Source organism: Corvus kubaryi, unplaced genomic scaffold (assembly GCF_017639235.1).
Source record: "Corvus kubaryi isolate FWS band 111438036 unplaced genomic scaffold, C.kubaryi_AGA036_p1.0 37396, whole genome shotgun sequence".
NCBI lineage: Eukaryota > Metazoa > Chordata > Aves > Passeriformes > Corvidae > Corvus > Corvus kubaryi.
In genome coordinates this window covers 27876437-27894123 of record NW_024581135.1, presented here as the reverse complement: position 1 = coordinate 27894123, position 17687 = coordinate 27876437, and the positions used below count along the sequence as shown (strand labels likewise).

General features: G+C 45.4%; 1 protein-coding gene across 1 annotated transcript in view; it reads left to right on the top strand.

The window, feature by feature from the left end:
* PLCL1 (phospholipase C like 1 (inactive)) overlaps nt 1-17307 on the top strand; it is a 178236-nt gene extending 160929 nt beyond the window's left edge. Inside the window, exon 6 of the mRNA XM_042040529.1 lies at nt 15556-17307. Within this exon, the coding sequence (XP_041896463.1) occupies nt 15556-15738 (183 nt within the window). The 3' untranslated portion in view covers nt 15739-17307. The remainder of the gene's footprint in view (nt 1-15555) is intronic.
* The last annotated feature ends 380 nt before the right edge of the window (nt 17308-17687 follow it).

Here is a 17687-nt window from a genome sequence, read left to right as displayed (position 1 = left end):
GTTAATTTAAAAGTAGCGGGAAAGGTGAGGGAGGAGGTAGATTTAGGTTTTTCTTTCTTGAGTCTGTGAAAGAGTCTGGAGGAGCCACACGGGAGCACAACTTGTTCCCAGGCCCTTTGTGTGCTCTGAATGCAGTGGTGAGTGCAGTGGAGGCTCCCAGCTTCAGAGCTGGTTCCAGGGCAAAGCCTGTGCTCCTGGCTCTCAGGACAGGCTCCAGGGCTCTTCTGTATGTGGAGGTGTTGCAAGATTTTTCTGGGAGAGGAGATTTAGAGTCCTTTAAATGATCTTGAGTTACACAATAAGGAAGTAAGTGCTGTGCTTCACATGCCAAGCTGTTTTGATCAGTGTATTTTGTAAACCAAGGGAACTAAACCATGCAATTATTAGGCAGGATAGGCAGATCTTTCTTGTACCTAGCAGAGTGCTGTTCTCCACTGATTTGGTTGATAAAGGCCTCCTCCATAAATGGTGAACGCACTGGTTTTTGTCTGTTTTGCCCAAGCCCAAAGGCAGGAACCAGAGCTCTTTAACAGACAGTCTCCGTGGATTTTGTCAGTTGTATCTGGTGATGGAAACTTCTCAAGTTCCTTCAACACTGTGCATTAGAGTAAAGGGAGTATAATCCCAGTCCATCAGGAGTACTAGTTAATCAGCTGGAATATCCTGTTATTCTTGGCCCTCAGCCATTCTGCCAGAGCATTGCTCCGGGGAGGATGTAGTGAGCGGTCTCAACAAGTACAGCGTGACCTCTCTAGATACCTGGCTGTTCCCTGCAAGTTTTTGAAGCACTAATGGTGTTTCTGACAAGGTCTCTGTTTTCTTGGCCAAGGAAAATTCTGAGACATGAGTTGGATTTAGAACAAACTAAATATTTGTGTGTTTAAAATATACACGAAGGCCACCCAGGCAACCTTAAATCTTCAAGTACCAGGTGCCGGCAATAGCAGGGACTAAGCAGAGAGCAAAGATCACCAGGGTTCAGAGCTCTTGATGACCTCCTTCATGATCTTGTGAGTTTCTGTAGGGCGTGAAGTCCCAGGATAGCCTGACAAAGAGGAGAGACTTTGTCCCCTGTTAATCAGTTATTGCTGGGGTTTTGTTGAATAATGTCACAGCAGGAGTGTTCCACTGACTGGCAAGGAATGATTGTCCAGACATTCAGATCAGGCAGAGTCTGTGCCTATCTGTCCAGGCACAGGGACCCACGTGGACCTGCACTCGCCTGCCTGCATTGCTGGTGCTTGTGAGGAGCAGCACTCACCTCCCCAAGACACAGCCCTGAAGAACCAAAGTCAGTTAATAGTTTTCTGTTCTTCCAGGGAGCGCACACAGTTTTCTCTCTTTTCTCCAGCCATTACCACCTATTTGGGTGCATAGAAAATAGGACTGGAAGGGCCTGTGAGAAGCTATGTAGTTCCTCCTGCTGATGAACATTTAGCTGCTGTGGATCTAAGCTCTGCTCAGATACTTGGCATGGAAGGTGCTTGGTATGAGGCTGTACTGTTTTCCATGGTGATATCCAGTACCTGGCAGACCCAGGGACCCATCTGGCTGTTGGGGAAAGAGCTGATGGCCAGGTCATCTGAGCAGAAATGTGTTTCTGCCAGTTTTCTCACTTTGCTCTTCTTCCTTCAGTGCCAGGGCTCTACTCCTACCAGTGTTTCACAATGGTGGGTTTAAGGACAAGGCCCTCCTGCAGTCAATGTGGACTCAAGTGTATGACAGACCAAAAATGGAGGGTCACTGAAGTTCATCCAGAAAACAAGTACTGTGAGCTGCCTTCCTTTGATGTAAACATTTTGGTTTTTTTTACTGCGATACAAAGTTCTGCAATTTAGGTCTAAATATTACTCCTTCAGTTCCACTGGGACGGGTTGGTATGTGTGCCAACACACATGGATGTATGTGTATAGGAGGTGAGACAGGCCATCAAATACATGTGCAAAACAACAGCAACTTTGACACAAAAGGAAGAGAACAGAAAAGTGAAAGGTGGTGTGAAAAGCCCTGAGTGATACCTTTCTGAGTTCTTGAATTTTACTAAAATAAGCCAGAGATGGATCACAAGAATCTTGTGATGTCTTTTAGTTTGAGTGATGTGACAAATTGCCAAAAGCCATGGCTCTGATGCCAAGCTGCTGGCTGTGCACACAGGGTGAGATGCATCGTGTTGTGGTGGGAGACAGGTCCAGGAGCATGTGGGGTCACCATGCATGGTACTCCTTGTGCCAGGGCCACCTCAGCAGCATGGGCTTTGAGCCCAGCCGAGGATTGGCACACTGAGGTGCTGTGCATAGAAAACCACTTTTAGTGTCACTTCACAAATGGAGGCTTGTCAAGATGTTTGAAACGCAAAATAGATACCCAGCTCTCTCCTTGTGTAGGCTGGCAGCTCAGTGAAGCCCTCTGCTTGGTTGTCTGTCATAACTCCATTATCTCTCTGTGCCTCACTTTCATCTCAGTCTTTACTGTTTCTTCTCCCCTGCTTCAAATCCTATTCCCTCTGCAATGCCCCAGTTGTATCACCTAAATCATGCCAGTGGGGGGGGCAAAGCACCTGTGACCCCCGCCCTTGATCTGGACTAAGCTTTGCATGGCTCTCACACTGTCCATCACCATGATGCAGTTCCACCTTTGCCCTGGGGTGGCTGTGTGGGACCTGGCCCTGCTGTGCTTGTGCCTTTGGGGCAGACCCATCACAGCCTGAGCCCCATCTGCTATGCTTGTCACCCTTCTCTACCAGCCTGGCAGGGATTTTGGCACCTGGGTGTGGAGGCCAGCTTCTCCTGAGGGGGTGTGTCATTTGGTCCAAAGACTTTGCAACTGGAAAAGTAATTAATAATGTTCAGGTGGAATACAAAAAGAGTTTGTTCTCCGAAAGCTGTTTTGTGCAGGAACAAGATTATCACTTGTGAAGAAGTTATTTGAAAAATCAGCTGGTAAGGTTACAAGTTTCTCGAAGATACTCATCTTTTGAGGAAAAGTAGGTACTCCTGCACGTATGTGCTTGGGCAGAACTGCAGAACTGTTGGAAAGTTGGTACTATTAAGGTGAGGCAGTGGTAAGAGGAGGGGTGGCATGAGGGAAAGGTGGCTAAATGTAGGTGGTTCCCCACCAAAGGGTGATTGCTTGGGTATAAAAACTGGGTCAGAGTCATCTCACATCCCTTGGAGGAAGAGACAGTGCAGCCAGAAACTGCAGGTGGCACAGGAACTTAGGCAACTTCTGCCACCATCCCCTCCCTCCCCTGCAACAGTGACGTTTTCATCTGAGACATGGATATCAAAGACTGCTGTACTTGCAGTGGAGTTAATTCACACAGCCTGGAAGATGTGGAAGTTGGGAATCTAGTTGACGCCCATTTGACAACGTGACCTTGTTTGGAGGAATTAAAAAGGCTGTAATGAAAGTACAAGTTTCCGCAGAAATTCACACATTTCTTGCTTTTATCTGTCAATGGCTGTACTAACAAAGAACAAAGGAAAAGAAGCAGCTGCCTCTGTCAGGTGTTCTGGATTGCAGTGTAACCCCAGGCAAGCTGCCAGCCCTGCCCACATGGCTCAGGCAGTGAGGCGGTGCTGGGAGCCTTTGCTCTGGGCCCTCTGGTGGCACTGGGTGAGTGCCCCAGGCAGGGCCACTGCCCCAATGCCTGGCACACACCGAGGGGCTTGGAGAGACCTTTTCCTTCCTGGGTTGGCAGTGCCCACACCGCCTTGCCTGGATGCTATTCATGGCACTGAAGGCCTCAGGGAGTGAAGGGCTCTGCTTCTAAGGCATCCATGGTGGGTCTCCACAAGAGAGCCTCCACCCACAGCTACTTTCGGAATTCGTTGAGTATCAGAGCACTGATTTGTACATGGCAAGAACATTAAGAGAGAATTGCTTGTACACTGTTTTTTTTCCAGCATTTGCTTATTAAATCTGTGCTGTGCCGTTCCCTGGGAGCTGTAGCTGGTACTCGCCTGAAATGGTTGTGTTTGAATGGTGTGTGATAAGAGGTTTAACATAGTCTAAAAATTACCCTTGTGGTATATTTGGAGCTCCTTACAGCTCCTGTCAGCAGATCACATACAGTTTCCCAGAGCTTACAAATGATGACAAGCTGACTGCCCCTTTTGTTGTGTGAATTATGTGCCAGCATCTACAAAACCTGCTCCCTGTGGGGGAATGGGTGTCTAATTTAAGATAGTTCCTTGGGGGAGCTCAGGAGGCAATGAAAGCTGCCAGTTGCTCCATTGGAACTTCCTCCTCTGCAGTTGCTAAGATGATGTTTGGGTTTTCCCTGGCACTGTCAGTGGCCTCAGTGAAATCCAGGAATATATTTTATAATGGAGCAGTACCTGGCCCTGGTGCTTGGCTGAAGCTGGGGGATGGCATGTCTCTGTGTGAATGCCAAGTCCTCACCTTCTCCCTCCTGCCTGAGCATTGATAGAAATCCTCTCTCCACATATCAGAATGTGCATAATGCAATTGTTAGCCAGGACCTTTGACTTCTTCTGTGCTTGTGTAAGTAAATGAGTCGGGGGAGCCAAATTCTGAATCCAGCAGGCAGTGATTAGCTGGCACGACCTTCCCCATTTCATTGTACCAGTCTAGATTCCATTACTGCCTTCTGACACTGAAAAGTGTTTATCCGCACCACTGCATATTCTGAGGGTTGTGGTTAAAGTGAAATGCTCTTTAACTCAGTGGTGGTATTGATTCATTTTTATTGTCTGGAGCCACTAGCAGTAGAAGGCTGTGGAGTAAAGACTTCTGTGTTTACATGTGTGATTATTGGCAATATGGGTCTGCAGGGAGGGCTGTGACAGTGAAAAGCCACAAACTGCATTAAGTGAAAGTTGTGGGTGTTCAGTGAGACCAGGCATTTGCTCTGCAGTTATTCTCCCCTAGATCTTATGGTAGATCACGTAAGCCCTAAATGTGGCAGGCATTCCCAAAACTTTCCACAGGAGCTAGGGAAATCAGAGGCCCAAATACCTGTGGGTGGAAGTAAGCTTTACTGTAGAACAATGGATTGGGAAACTGCAGTCTTGCATTTTTGACAGCCACAGTCTTTTTTTACCTGGGTCAGATGAGTTCAAGTGTCAGGTGATGAACCCTGTGGGAGATAAAGGACCCTATCTTGGGGTTATTTCCCCAGGTACAGGTGGGATCCATTTGCAGAGAAAAGTGGGCACAAAACCAGTGATTCAGGTGCTGAGGCAGCTGCTATTTATTTTTAGATCACAAAAAGATGGCATTTCTGATGTCAGAAAGGCTATTACATGAGAGCAGTCAGACTTAAAGGAGTAAGTTAAAAATGCCTACTTAGTAGTTATTTTCTCCAGTGTCCTCTGTGTTACAGAAATGACACAGGTCCGGTATTGGCAGGAAGAGCTGACTGATAGGCTGTGGTCGCTTTGAATAGTAACAATAGAGGTGATAATTGCAGTTACGTTCTCACTCTGTTCCCTGGGTTCCCATTTCATCGGGTGGTGACCTAGGGATGCTGGTGTATGTAGCAGTGGGGAGGAGCTGAGCCACATGAAGGCACAGAAAAAGCACCCCAACTAGTTTTTTTACCTTTTCAAGCGTTGTTGGGGGCAGGAGTTGGACGACCTGAGCAGCCTAATTTAGCAGTCTGAAATAAAAGGGCTGGGACTGGAGGCTGCCAGCAGCAGCAGGATAGTTTCCTTCAGAGGGTAGCTCAGTGGTCTGATGCTGGGTAGTCTAAACTCATCTTCTCTAACCCTCCCCGGTAAGGGTGGAGGTATTATTACAGCCCTCTGTATCAGGCTTAAAAATTGAGTTCAGTTTGGGTGAAAAGCCTCGTGTTTTCTGTGGCATAGTATTGTAATGGATTGTAAATTATTCTTGTTCCGTTTCCCTCACTGACATTTTGGGGCAATAAATTTGTAAATGAATACTACCCCTATCCTGCACCACTCATTTTTGTGCTTAGATCACTCAGTTTGCTGTGAGTTTCCATTCCCATCTTTCACAGACGTTTCTCACTTCCACCCAGGCCTGTTTCTGACCCCTGCTGATTTTCTCCTCCCCTCTCAGTTGCTTCCTTTCAGTAGCTCTCTGCCTGCTGGGTCTGTCAGTGTTCTGCTTACAAAAATAACCCTACCCGCTCCTGTTCGTACTTGATTTCACATCTACGCTGGGAAGGCAGGGCTGGGATTCTACCAGGGGAAACAAGCCCTGTTAGCATGTGAGGCCGCAGCTTCTGTGCCCACAGGAGCCTCTTTAACCACTGGCTGGCAGAACATGAGCAGAGAGGGTGGCTCAGCTCTGCTTTTACTGAGCTCACTGTCCAGTCTCACCAGCAAACCTGCCTTTGACTGCAGGGGACCAGAATGACAGGGCTGATCCCTGGACAGGAGTGAGGCGAATCAGAGCATTTCCTTAGGGATCCTGTAAAAACCTGTTCCCTCCTAGTAGGCAGTGGTCTGTGGTATTTTTTTCTTTTGGCACTTAACCCTTCATGTTATTTGGAGGCTTTGGTCTTAGCTTAAAGCTTTCTGCTTCAGCATAAAGTTGGTTGTGGCCTGTGCTGCTTGTGAACTGGTTAGAAACTGGCTGCCCACAGCTCCTTGCACGAATAGAGGAGAGGGGTCTTGTCCCCTCTGGGGGAGTAGGGGTAGGGAGCTTGGGCAGCTTCTGCAGATTCCCATGGCCCAGTCAGCTGGTGGTGTTGGCCAGCAGCCACTGCAGCAGCAGGATTTGCAAACCACATAGTTGCTAAGGCATTAGTGCTTGTGGCAGGCCGAAAGGAGCAGAGCCTGAGGAGCTGCATGTGGGAGCAATGCTGAGGGTGCTCTCTCCACAAACAATCTGCTCTGACTGGCACAATTTGATTTCATCTTGATTAGATTATTTCAGTTAGAATTAAGCACAGCTGTAGGTATTTTTTTAGCTATTACCTCCAGCAATTCAAAAGAGAGCAGTAACTGGTTTGTGTGATATTGTTGCAACACTCCCTCCCTCCCTCCAAAAAGCCCAAACCAGCACTGGTGCATGTTGTCTTCAGTCAAAATGGAGTCAGCTCAGAGTTGGCTGCTAAACCCTTTCCAGGTTCTGATGAACTTAAGGGACATTTTGCTGGCTACACTGCGATGAAGGACATGATTTTGGTGTTAACTCTGTGCTTGCAGCCTGTGCATCTGAGAGTCAGCACAGAGGGCACCTGGGAGCAAGGGGTGCCAGCCAAATGTTTTGCTTGGGGGTTGCTTTTCACAGGTGTTTCATTAGCTGCAAAACATCTCTTTTCCTGCAGCTGGTCCTTTTACTCAGAAAAATCAAATGCAAAAAAAAAAAAAAATTGTGCACTTTCTGCCTCATCTTTCTTCCCCTTGTTTTGTTTTTCTGGGAGTCTCTGGACCTTACTGGAGCTACCAGTTAGTGCTGGCACTGGTACCTGTGAGAAATTGGGTTTTGTGACCAAAGGAGGATTAAGAAATAAGTGCCTGGACATACAGCTTCAATTTTCATTTCATGGCTGTGTATAAAAAATAAACTCCTGGGCTCCCAGCCAACCCTGTGATTTTAAACTTGTCACCAGAAAAAAAGCAGGTTCCTAGAATGGAGGGGTCAACAGCCAGAGTCTGTACATTTGTGGCTGTGCTTGCAAACTGTCTGCCTGATGTAGTGCCTAAGAGACACACAGGCAGCTGAACTGCTTAGCACATGGCTAAGATCAAATTAATGGCATTATTTCTGAAAGCAAATTCCTGCTGCAACACAGTTACAGTCAATGTTCACATTCATTGCTTTTGACAGCCTGATATAGCATAATTTAATTTAAATGCCCATGTGAGACAGAAGCATAGGCATTTATTTAAAAAATAAAAATAAAAGCCCACTCTTTTTATACATAAAATGCCTGCTTGAAGGAATAAATTAGTAGCCATACAGTGCAATTGATTTGCAAGAGCCCCTGGATTTCAGTGAAGAGCTCTTTTTAAAGATCAATAGGGAAGGCTATAGCATGAGTGCTTTTGCCACTTAGGTGTTCAAACAAATGCTTGGTGTTAATCCCTTGTCAGGCTTTGGTCGAGGGCCAGTAGGGTTTGGGAGGGCACTCAACTGAATCTGAGAGCAAGCTGGCCGTGTATGTCCTTCGCCTTTGTCATGTTAGGCAAATCCTATAAGAGAATTACAAATACAGACCCTCTTTCCTAAGTTGCCATGGCTGCACAAAGCAGTGATATCCTCGTGCTGGCAAGGCCAGTAGCCAGAATCAGAAGGTTTTCTGAGTATTTGCTTCTTTGGTAATTGCCTGACTGTTCTCACTGAGGTTCTTCTTGTTTGTTCATGTCCACCTCCCAGGCTGCCCTCAGGGTCTCTGTTTGGCTGTGTCACATGATTTGGGAATATACAAGTGGTGGACTGGCAGTTTTGTAATAACTGGGCAGCCTCGCCCCATGTGGTGGAGTGGGAGAGGTCTCTTGGTATCCAGCACAACCACTTAGATTTTAACTGCACCTTTCCAACAGCTGGAAAAGAAGGCAAGAAATGGTATGGATGTTCTTCAAGGGAGAGCCATACCAGCAGAGACAAACAGCATTCCCTCTTCCCAGCCGTTCATGTCACGCCTCGTGCTTTGGGATTGACTGCTTGGCTGTGCAATGAATGCCACCAGCCTCCTAGAAAACTAAGCAGGCTCATGCAGAACAGCTCTGTAAATCCCTTTAGGTCATCCTCCCCAATCCAGATGTTTGGGGTGAGATCCAAATGGTGAATGAAATCAGTGTGAAAGTTCTGGGTTTTGCGTGGGACAGCCTAATATTGAACAACTGTCAGATTGGTCTCATTTGGGAGTTTAAACAAAAGTAATTAAAATCAGGTGGAACTGTTTTTCAGGTAATACGAATATTGTTTTTAACACACCACATTTACATGGTTAGCATCAGGCTCCATCCCTGGGTCAGAGTACCCCCCTGCAGTCACAAATACACTGGGTGTGTACAGCCCATGGTGTGTAATGGCATCCAAGCCACAAGTGAGGTTAACATTTGGTCTGTGTTACAAGTTAGGGCCATTCTAATTTCTGCTTACTTTGCTCATTATTTATTTGTTTATTCTACTTACTGTAATGTATTTATTAATTTTTATTAACTTCCTTTGTGTCCTGTTGCTATGGTATCTGAACACCTACAGAGATCTTTGCCTCAAAGAGGACTGGGCTGATCCACTGGAACCCACTGGGTGGTTAGGGCAAGCCATGGCTGAATGGGCTCTGTGCAGGTGCCATAATCCAGATTCCTGCCCGCTTTCCCTTGAACTGCTAAGAGACCTTTCTGCTTTTATATGGGACCAGGTTTTTTTGGGAGTTGCCTTGTGAATTTTCCCAGCCACCTGGAGTAGTGCTGTTGTTCTCTCTCCCTTACAACTGGCTGCTCTGAAAAAGAGACTGCTTTGTAGATGGTATTTGCAGAGGTAACTTGTCCCAGCAGTTATCCTTAAATTAGGTGCTTGCTGGCAGGAGGCTGCTGGCTGGGATGTGTCACTTTAGGGCTGTGTGTCTTGGCGAGGCAGTGAAGGCAGTGCCTTCAAGGCCTCGAGTGCTTCTTGCAGGTGTGGTTTTGTCTTTGAGACTCGTGCAAATATCAGATGCAAATGGGATTTTCTCCTGAGTAAGGAGTAAAACAGATGGGACATACAGTGCAGTCAGGGCTGGTTCTGTGCTTCCCGGTGCTTTTCCTGGGAAAAGGAGCTTGGGTTTTTACCTGCTCAGCCCCCTGTGCAATGAGAGATAGGCAGGAAAGCCTGGAGCCAGCATCCGTATGGCTGATTCACGAAGCAAAGGGAGAAAAGATGACATGAAGAATAACTTGGGCTAGATACAGAATTAGGAGGAGATTGTTCCTGTTAACTATCCTCCTCTTTGTCATCATCCTCAGCCTTGTTCTCCTAGGTGTGCCAGCTGCTGGCTACAGTGCATTGAGCTACACTGCATTGAGCAGATCAGCCGGAGAGCTTCTGACCTTGTTGCTTGGCACAACCTTAGATCATTTCAGTTGGTTTGTATCGTGTAACCTTGTGTCAGAACTGCACACAATAATCTATTCCACAATAGTTACTCTTTGCTGCTCTTGCTTATAGAGATTTAGCACTTTGTATATAATGGTGACTGCCTTTCCCTAGGTGGATGTTTTCTCTTCTGTACATCTCAAATCTGTTCTCTGTGTGATATAATTGATTCTCAGCTCTCTCCTTCTTGCAAATTTTTGCTAGACCCCACTTTGGGAAATGGGAGAGGTCTCTGGCTGTCAGTAACATGCTGATATACCAAAATGAGATGCTCAGTTAGATGTCTGAAATCACCAGCACATCCTGCAAAATGTGATGACTCAGGCCCCAGCGAGCACTCGATCAGATTGCCTGATTTACTCAGTGTCAAAGTTGTTGCTGGTTTCAGCCAGGTAGAAACAAGCTCTTGCATTTGGTTCAGAATGGGCAAGTGAGAAGCTGTGCCCAAAACTCAGACCTTAAATGATACACCAGTAGCACAAGGAATGCCATTTAAGTGCCATCTTTTATACTTGTGGCCTTTTTATTTTCCTGACAGGAAGTGAATTGCTGCTGTGCAAGGGTTTAAAGATAAATTGGCAAGTAACATTTGGACCCTGCTTTTCCTGTGGTGTAACTCGTTTTTGCAATTCTTTATTTTTCAGTGTGTGAAAAGTGATTATAGCTTTGTGTCTAATCTTTGTGTACAGTAATTTTTTGTGCCAACATGTGCATTATGATCTCTGTCACAGACAATAAAGCAAAGCTCTTGACAAACTATCTGCAGGTCCCAATGAAAATGATGGGTTTTTACAGTCTCCATTGATTTAGCAACACTGTTTTTTTGGAGTAGTCTGTTCTGAAATGTGAATGTATCATGGTCAAATTCCTCTCAACTGTTCCCACATTTAACTTTGAAGGAGGCATGGAAAAATATCTGCTTTTTGTAATAAGTTTAACCTAACAGTGTAATCTTTTCATTAATGATTTCCTCCCCAAGATTACATTTTCAAAGCCATGTGAGATCATTTAATTGTGTGCCTCCTTATTAATATTAAACACAATTAGTCCTACTGTGACACTTTGAAAATGCCCCCCTTGCAGTAAATGCTGCCTCCACCCAGAGTATCCCAATATGACAGCAGCTCTCCGGCATTTGGAGTCCCTTGGCACAGATTGTCAGTGCTGTTACCATGCCTGTGCTGCCTCTGAAACGCGGAGTGGTGCGATGCTTGCGGCAGTTCCATTTGACTGTGGCTGGCTTTTTCAGCCACCCGCTGGCGTCCACTGGCAGCCTCTGGAGATTTTACTTTGTGATTAAATAATAATGAAAGAGCTTGATTCTTTGAGGAGAAGTTAAAAAATAGCAGTAATATCATGAGCATGATGTGGGATGGGTGTTAAGACCTCTGTTATTTGTTTGTATTTACTCAGCCCTTGAGGATTGGAGAGAAAAGCTCCCATAATGTGCTGTCAGAGAATGTGTCTGCTCAGGAGATAAGCAACTGTCTGCTTTAGCAAGCAGCAGATTAGAAAATGGCTTTCACAGCTACTGCTTCAGCCTCCCTGGAAACATGCCAGTTTGGAACACCAGGAAAGCCCTATTGCTCAGCACGGGATTTTCTTCTTCACCAGGAGCAGTGCAAGGTGCTCATGTGGGGCACCTGTCAGTGCAGTTCACTCCTGCATGGGCCCAGCCTTGGCCTTCAGGGTCCTCCTGCAGCCCCCAGTGCTGGTGTGGGAGCTGCCAACACAGAGGCTACGGGTGCTGCTGGTGCCATAACCGGGGTCCCCAGCGCTGGGGGTGCCCACAACAATCATGTGGCATGGCCTATGTGTTGCAGGGTGTTTCCTAGAAAGCATAGAAATAGTAATTATTAATGTACATGCCCATATATTTATACTTACATAGAAATATACATGCAATGTATATAAAAGAAATAGTATTGTGAAGTTGAACACAAAAACGTGCCACTAACCTAATCTACCTTTCATTTCCCCAGTTCCAGAGGGGGTTGCTGTTGGATATAGAGCTGTCATTTTGACTCATAAAAACTTCGGTATTTGATTTGGAAAAAACCCGACTGAACCTACAATTATATGGAATTTGTCCCATCTGTAGCCATTGCCAGTGTCTGTCTAGAGCTACTTGTGCTTCTTAAAGCCTTTCATGGGTTGTCACTGGAACTGAACAATATTTAAAGCCATGTCAGATTATGGGTTTTCTAATCAGTATTAACATGTCAAGGTGAAGGCTTATAATCCTGCAGTTGCTTGACAAGCTGCGTTATTTGTCCTGTAATGTTAATTTGTGCTGAGGCTCTGCAGTTAGGTGTAGTCAGGTGTATGAAACCTGACTTTTAATGCTCCCTAAGGCTAAATGAAAATAGACCCCTTGATCAGTTTTTGTTAGAACACTTGATTAGTCTCTTCTGGCTTAATTCACTGTCCTGCCAAATGCTGAGTTTAAACTTTCTCACGAGTATTTATTTTCAGAAAGGCTGGTGATACCAATAGCAGAAGGGAGATGGACTGTCACGGTCTCTCCTTGTCTGGAAGAGAGATACTTTGTTTGAAGGGCAAGCAGGATGGCTCTGTGCACAGAAATGATCACAATGACTGGTTTGTGAAGGTTGTTTCAATGCAATTATGCTTGTAAAGTTTACTCTAGCTTCTATCCAGTATTTAGTTCGTTAAGGTGTTGACACAATTTTGCTGACATTCTTCTTAAGTGGATTATGCTCGCAGCCAGTTTTTCAAAGCAAACAGATGGCTTTTCAAACAGAGCATGCACACAGATTTTTTTTTTAATGGTGTCTCTAGAATTATGACAGCTCTGTCAGAGAGGGCTAGTTTGTTGTTAATTTTCTCATGACAGATGATTCAAAATCATTTTTGCTTCTTTGTCTTGCTCAAATGAACCAGCTGTTTAAAAATAAAAACCACAAGGAGACTAAGACATAAATCACTTGCTCGGTACATGAATGGAATTGCACTATTTTGATAAGTCCACTTCTGTTTTTAGATCACTGTAAAATAAGAATGTCTTCAAAATATTGGAAGTATGCTCAGGAGGCGTGTGTTTCTTCTTGGAACTCAAAGACATTTTGTGCATTGCCTCAGACAAAATCTGTACTCTGAATTGCCTGGTTACCCAAATGTGAAATCAGAATATGCATAAGGGAGAGCGGGTGGCTTGGCCACTTTCACGTGGGGTGTGAAGTCCCTTGGCTTCTGGGGACTTCAGATGTGAGTCTTGGCAGGGCAGACTCAGGCTGTTGTCCTCCGAGCGGTGCATCTAATCCCAAATAGCTTCTGTCCGTGCCTGTCTCAGTCCCTGGACACAAACACAGTTTGTGGGCCACCCTGAGAAAGATTTCCATGCTTTGCTCTCACCCTGGGAAGGGGTTGCTTCTTGCACTAAGAGGATTTTTCTGTTCTTGGGCATCAATACACAGCGCCAGGTTTTGGCTTGGGGAAGTTAAGGTTGCAAAGCATCATCAGACTGATTTTTCCCTGTTTGATGGTGAAGTCTTTGGTGTCTTTGGTCCTGTGTGCATAAGAAGCAGCAGCCACCGCACTGCAGCCAGGGGTATTTCATCCTAAACCCAAACTATTTAAAACTGCATTTGTGCAATTTGAAGAGATGGAAGATGTATTGAGGAGATACACCCTTTTTGATAACATTATCCTGTTGTTAATGATACATACTTGGTTTATGTGCTGGTGTTGTCCCTGTCACTACAGCACTGGCAATATTCCTGTGCCATTTGTAGACAGGGAAGAACACCAAGGTGGGCAGCTCTGGGGCTCTTGAATTCCTGCCTACTGTCTTTAACCGTAAGCAAAACCTCTGACATAAAAGCAAGCTCACAGCTACAAGAAATATCTGCTGCATAAATTATTCTTGTTTTGTTATTTCACACCATGCCTGCTGACTGGATCCCAAGCTCTTTGTCTGTGTATTCCCATAACTGTCATGCTGCCGAAACACAAATCCCTTCAAAAGAGCTTCATAGCAAATAGCACAGAGCTGCTCATGCAGTCCCAGTGCTTTTTGTTATTCTCACACTGAGTTGTGTTCCCGGCATCTGGATGGTGATTTGCATCGTTCAGCAGGGACAAATTTGTGACACCAGGAGATGAGGCAATCACGTTCTCAGGCACAGGCTGCCGTCCCTGGATGACGTGGTGTCCCATGTGGTGTTTACCAGTGCTGCAGCCTTGCAAGCCACCATTGTTTCTTCGTTGTGAACATTGTGTACAGGGGTTCAGGCCTTGTGAGTCCAGTGCCAGGCGCTGGCAAAAAGGGAACTGTGCTCATCAGTGTAGGATACATCCTTCCTCTTAGCTCTGGGGAAAGGGAGAGCAGAGATGCTCCCACTGCTGGAAGGTGTCACGCTGTGACTCATCCAACACATCTGACTTGTTTTGAGAACCAAAGGAGGCACAGTGTTCAGTCACCCCTCCAGTGAGCCCAAGGTCCTGCTGCAGTGTCTGTTGTCTCCTGTGATTTGCAGGAGATCAGGTTAGGTGGCAGAGATCCGAAAGTGACATTTCAGTCAGTGGAGGTATTCCTTCTGAATATGAGTGTAACCAGCTGCAGCAGGTGCTGTAATTCAAGCTGTATTTGGGGTGACATTAAGAGAGAAGGGCTCAAGTTCTTACTGATACTGAATTTTAATGACCAGATGCATCTCCTGTTTTTTTTATTTGTATCCTGTAGCTCCAGAATCTTGTTGCCTCACGGTACTTCAGATATCAATATTGCGTAAATATTCGTTTTGGCATTTCTGAACCCTAACTCCTTAATATAAATTTCATATAACACATTTTTCCTGATTGTTACAAATTGGGTTGACATCCTGTTAGTCACCTCACGTTTACATGCTCTGAGAAGATACAGAAGCAGCATGTTGTTTATGAAGTCTCGTTCCCATCTGACTTCTCGAAGATCCCAAACAAAATGGTTCAGAAGGATTCACTGGAGTGCTACAGGATGATGTGTTTCATGTGGACACAGCTTGGCCTGCTCTGCTCACGGCGGGCCCAAGGCTGGGTAGCAAATCCAGGCGCAACGAGGGGTGGGTTATCAGGGTCTCACACCTCGTAAGGGGCTCCTGGCTGGGGACACGCAGCCATTGCCATGTGGGATCTGATGCCAGGGAGCAGGGACAGAGCAGTGGCATGGGGAGAGGGGTACCATGTTCCCTCGCTGCCCTGTCCCTGGCAGGACCTTGCTGTTGACTGTGGTAGAGGAAATGTCTTCTCCCGCAGCCTCCTTCAGTTCAGGCTGAAATTACCTCCCAAGGGTGGTGATGTGGAAGTGGGGGGAGTCTGGTGCCTGTCCCACCCTGTCCAGTGCTGGCTGCTGCCTTCCTCACTGTGCTGACACCAAGCAAGCTGCAGGAGGGGCTTGAGTCCCATTTCCAGGGGGCAGAGATGATTTGAGACGGGACCTGGGACCTGTAGGGACATGAAAGCAGTATTGCTGCTTTTGGTCCTGAGCAATGTGTGCAATCCCTGACTCTCTCCTGCATGTCTGTGCATCCCCAGGGCCAAGGAGATCTCCTGAAGAACGCCAAGAACGAAGCCCTGGAGAACATGAAGCAGATCCAGCTGGCGTGCCTGTCGTGTGGACTGAGCAAAACTGGGAGCGGGCAGGCGGATGCCAAGGCAAAACGGTGCCTGGAGGCAATACAGGAGAAGGATACTGGAGATGAGAATGGGAGGCTGTGAGGAGAGGCAGAGCTGTCGCATTTTTCACAGATTTCAATAACTCTAAACTATTTTTTTAAAGCATTTAAAAATTCACACAGGAGTGCCCTCTACAGGGTATGATTGTATTAAAATCCTCACAATGTCAGTATTTTAATGCAGTTAATTTATCCAAGTTAAACTCTGGTAGTGAGATTTCTAATGAAGCCAGGCTGTCTGTATGCAAGTGCGTGTGTGTGCGCACATGCGAATCCTGTAGACACCCTTTCATGCATTACATTAGCCATTTGCTAATTTATTCCTTTGTCACCTTTGAATAGGCCTGTTCATTCTGAAAATCAAAACAAATTGAGAGCACTTGTATCAGTTTTGGGCTTTATTTTACTCTCCAGCTTTTATCATTTAACTTATAGGTTACATTACTGTTATGCTGTTTAAACAAACAAAACACAGCAAATATCACTGACAGCTGTTCTTGTGAGGACAAAACTGGTGGTTTGCTGCAGACCCTGAAGGTGATTTTTAGTGAACAATTACAACCAAGTAAACAGGATATTAAATGTTCAGAGTTACTAGGTAGATTATCAGTAAATTTGAGGTGTATTTTTTGCTGAATTTAGCAAACTGCTCTTCAGGGTACACCCAGACAGCACATACTAACATAAGAACTAGCTAATTTAGTTTATTCCAGCAAAACACTGCTACCTTGTAGATCTGCAAGACAGCTACAGTCTTTGCTGATAGGCATTAACTTGAGTAGTAATGACCATAGCTAGTCAGCCCTGTAATTATGGGGAGAGCTGTGAATACCCTTCGGTGGTCATGAACTCTGAAGGTGACCTTCAGGCCGTTCTGAAACACCCAGTGGTGCCAGTATTGAAAGGAAGGTTTTCCAGATTTCACAAAATGTGAGCTTTAATGTAAGATGTGTGAGAGGTCAGGCCTTGCTTGCCACCTTCTGCGTAGATGTTGGCGTCAGCTGGATGAAGCAAGCAGGCTCCGGCCTTACGTTTTTGTGGTTAAGATTCATGCTGTGCTAGAGATTTAAAAGCAGGGCTGAAGAACTGCTACAGATGTAGTGTAGAGAAATAGCTTGGGGAAAAACAGGGTGCCAGCGTTTTTGTGCAGCAGCTACAAAATCCTGACGCATGTCATGTGTTTGGGGTAGTTCTGAGAATTGGCTGCCTCTTTGTGCCACTGTAGAAAGGAGACAGAGAATGTCCCGAAGCAATGCATCCTCATCCCTCCTGGTGTCCGGCCCACGTGTGCTCACAGCATTCATTTCAATCGTTTAAGTACTGTGCTTGAGTGGAGTATTTGTGTTACATTTAACAGGACTAAGTGTTTTATGGTTATAAAAAAAGACTATATTTATTTAAAGCATTGCTTTTATTTTTAAAAGCTACTTTTTAAATTAATTTGATTAACAAATATGCTAATTTTCTGAACTTAACAAAAAGTAATTGCTAAAAGTTTGATCATTGGAAAATCTTAACTAGCTATTGTGTTAAGTTATTTTTGACTTCTTAATAACACTATTATGTTCATGTTGCACATTACTGAAAGAGTAAAGCTATGAAACAACTTTGACCCATGATTTTGCAGTGATTTAACGCATGATCCTGGATAAAGGTGGGTTAGAGTCAGTAAGTTGCTTGAAAGAGGGTCCTGCTCTAACAGCAACTGTGTTATTGCAAAGGTTGTAACTCAGGTGCCTCAAATACCATTTCAGTAAAATTTGCCATACTTGTTCAGATCTGGCCCTAAATCCTCTGTTTATCTCTCCCTTAGATCATGAGTGTGTATTCAGACTTCACTGAGGTCTGGAGAAGTGTCTTTTGTGTTTCAGGCAAGGCAGAAAGCCCACATCAGTGGTGTAAGTGTGCATGTTCATATTTTGTCCTCTTGGGTTACCTTCCTGATTTCATAATGGGTTATATTTGTACAAAAACAACACTTGGCCTTCAGTA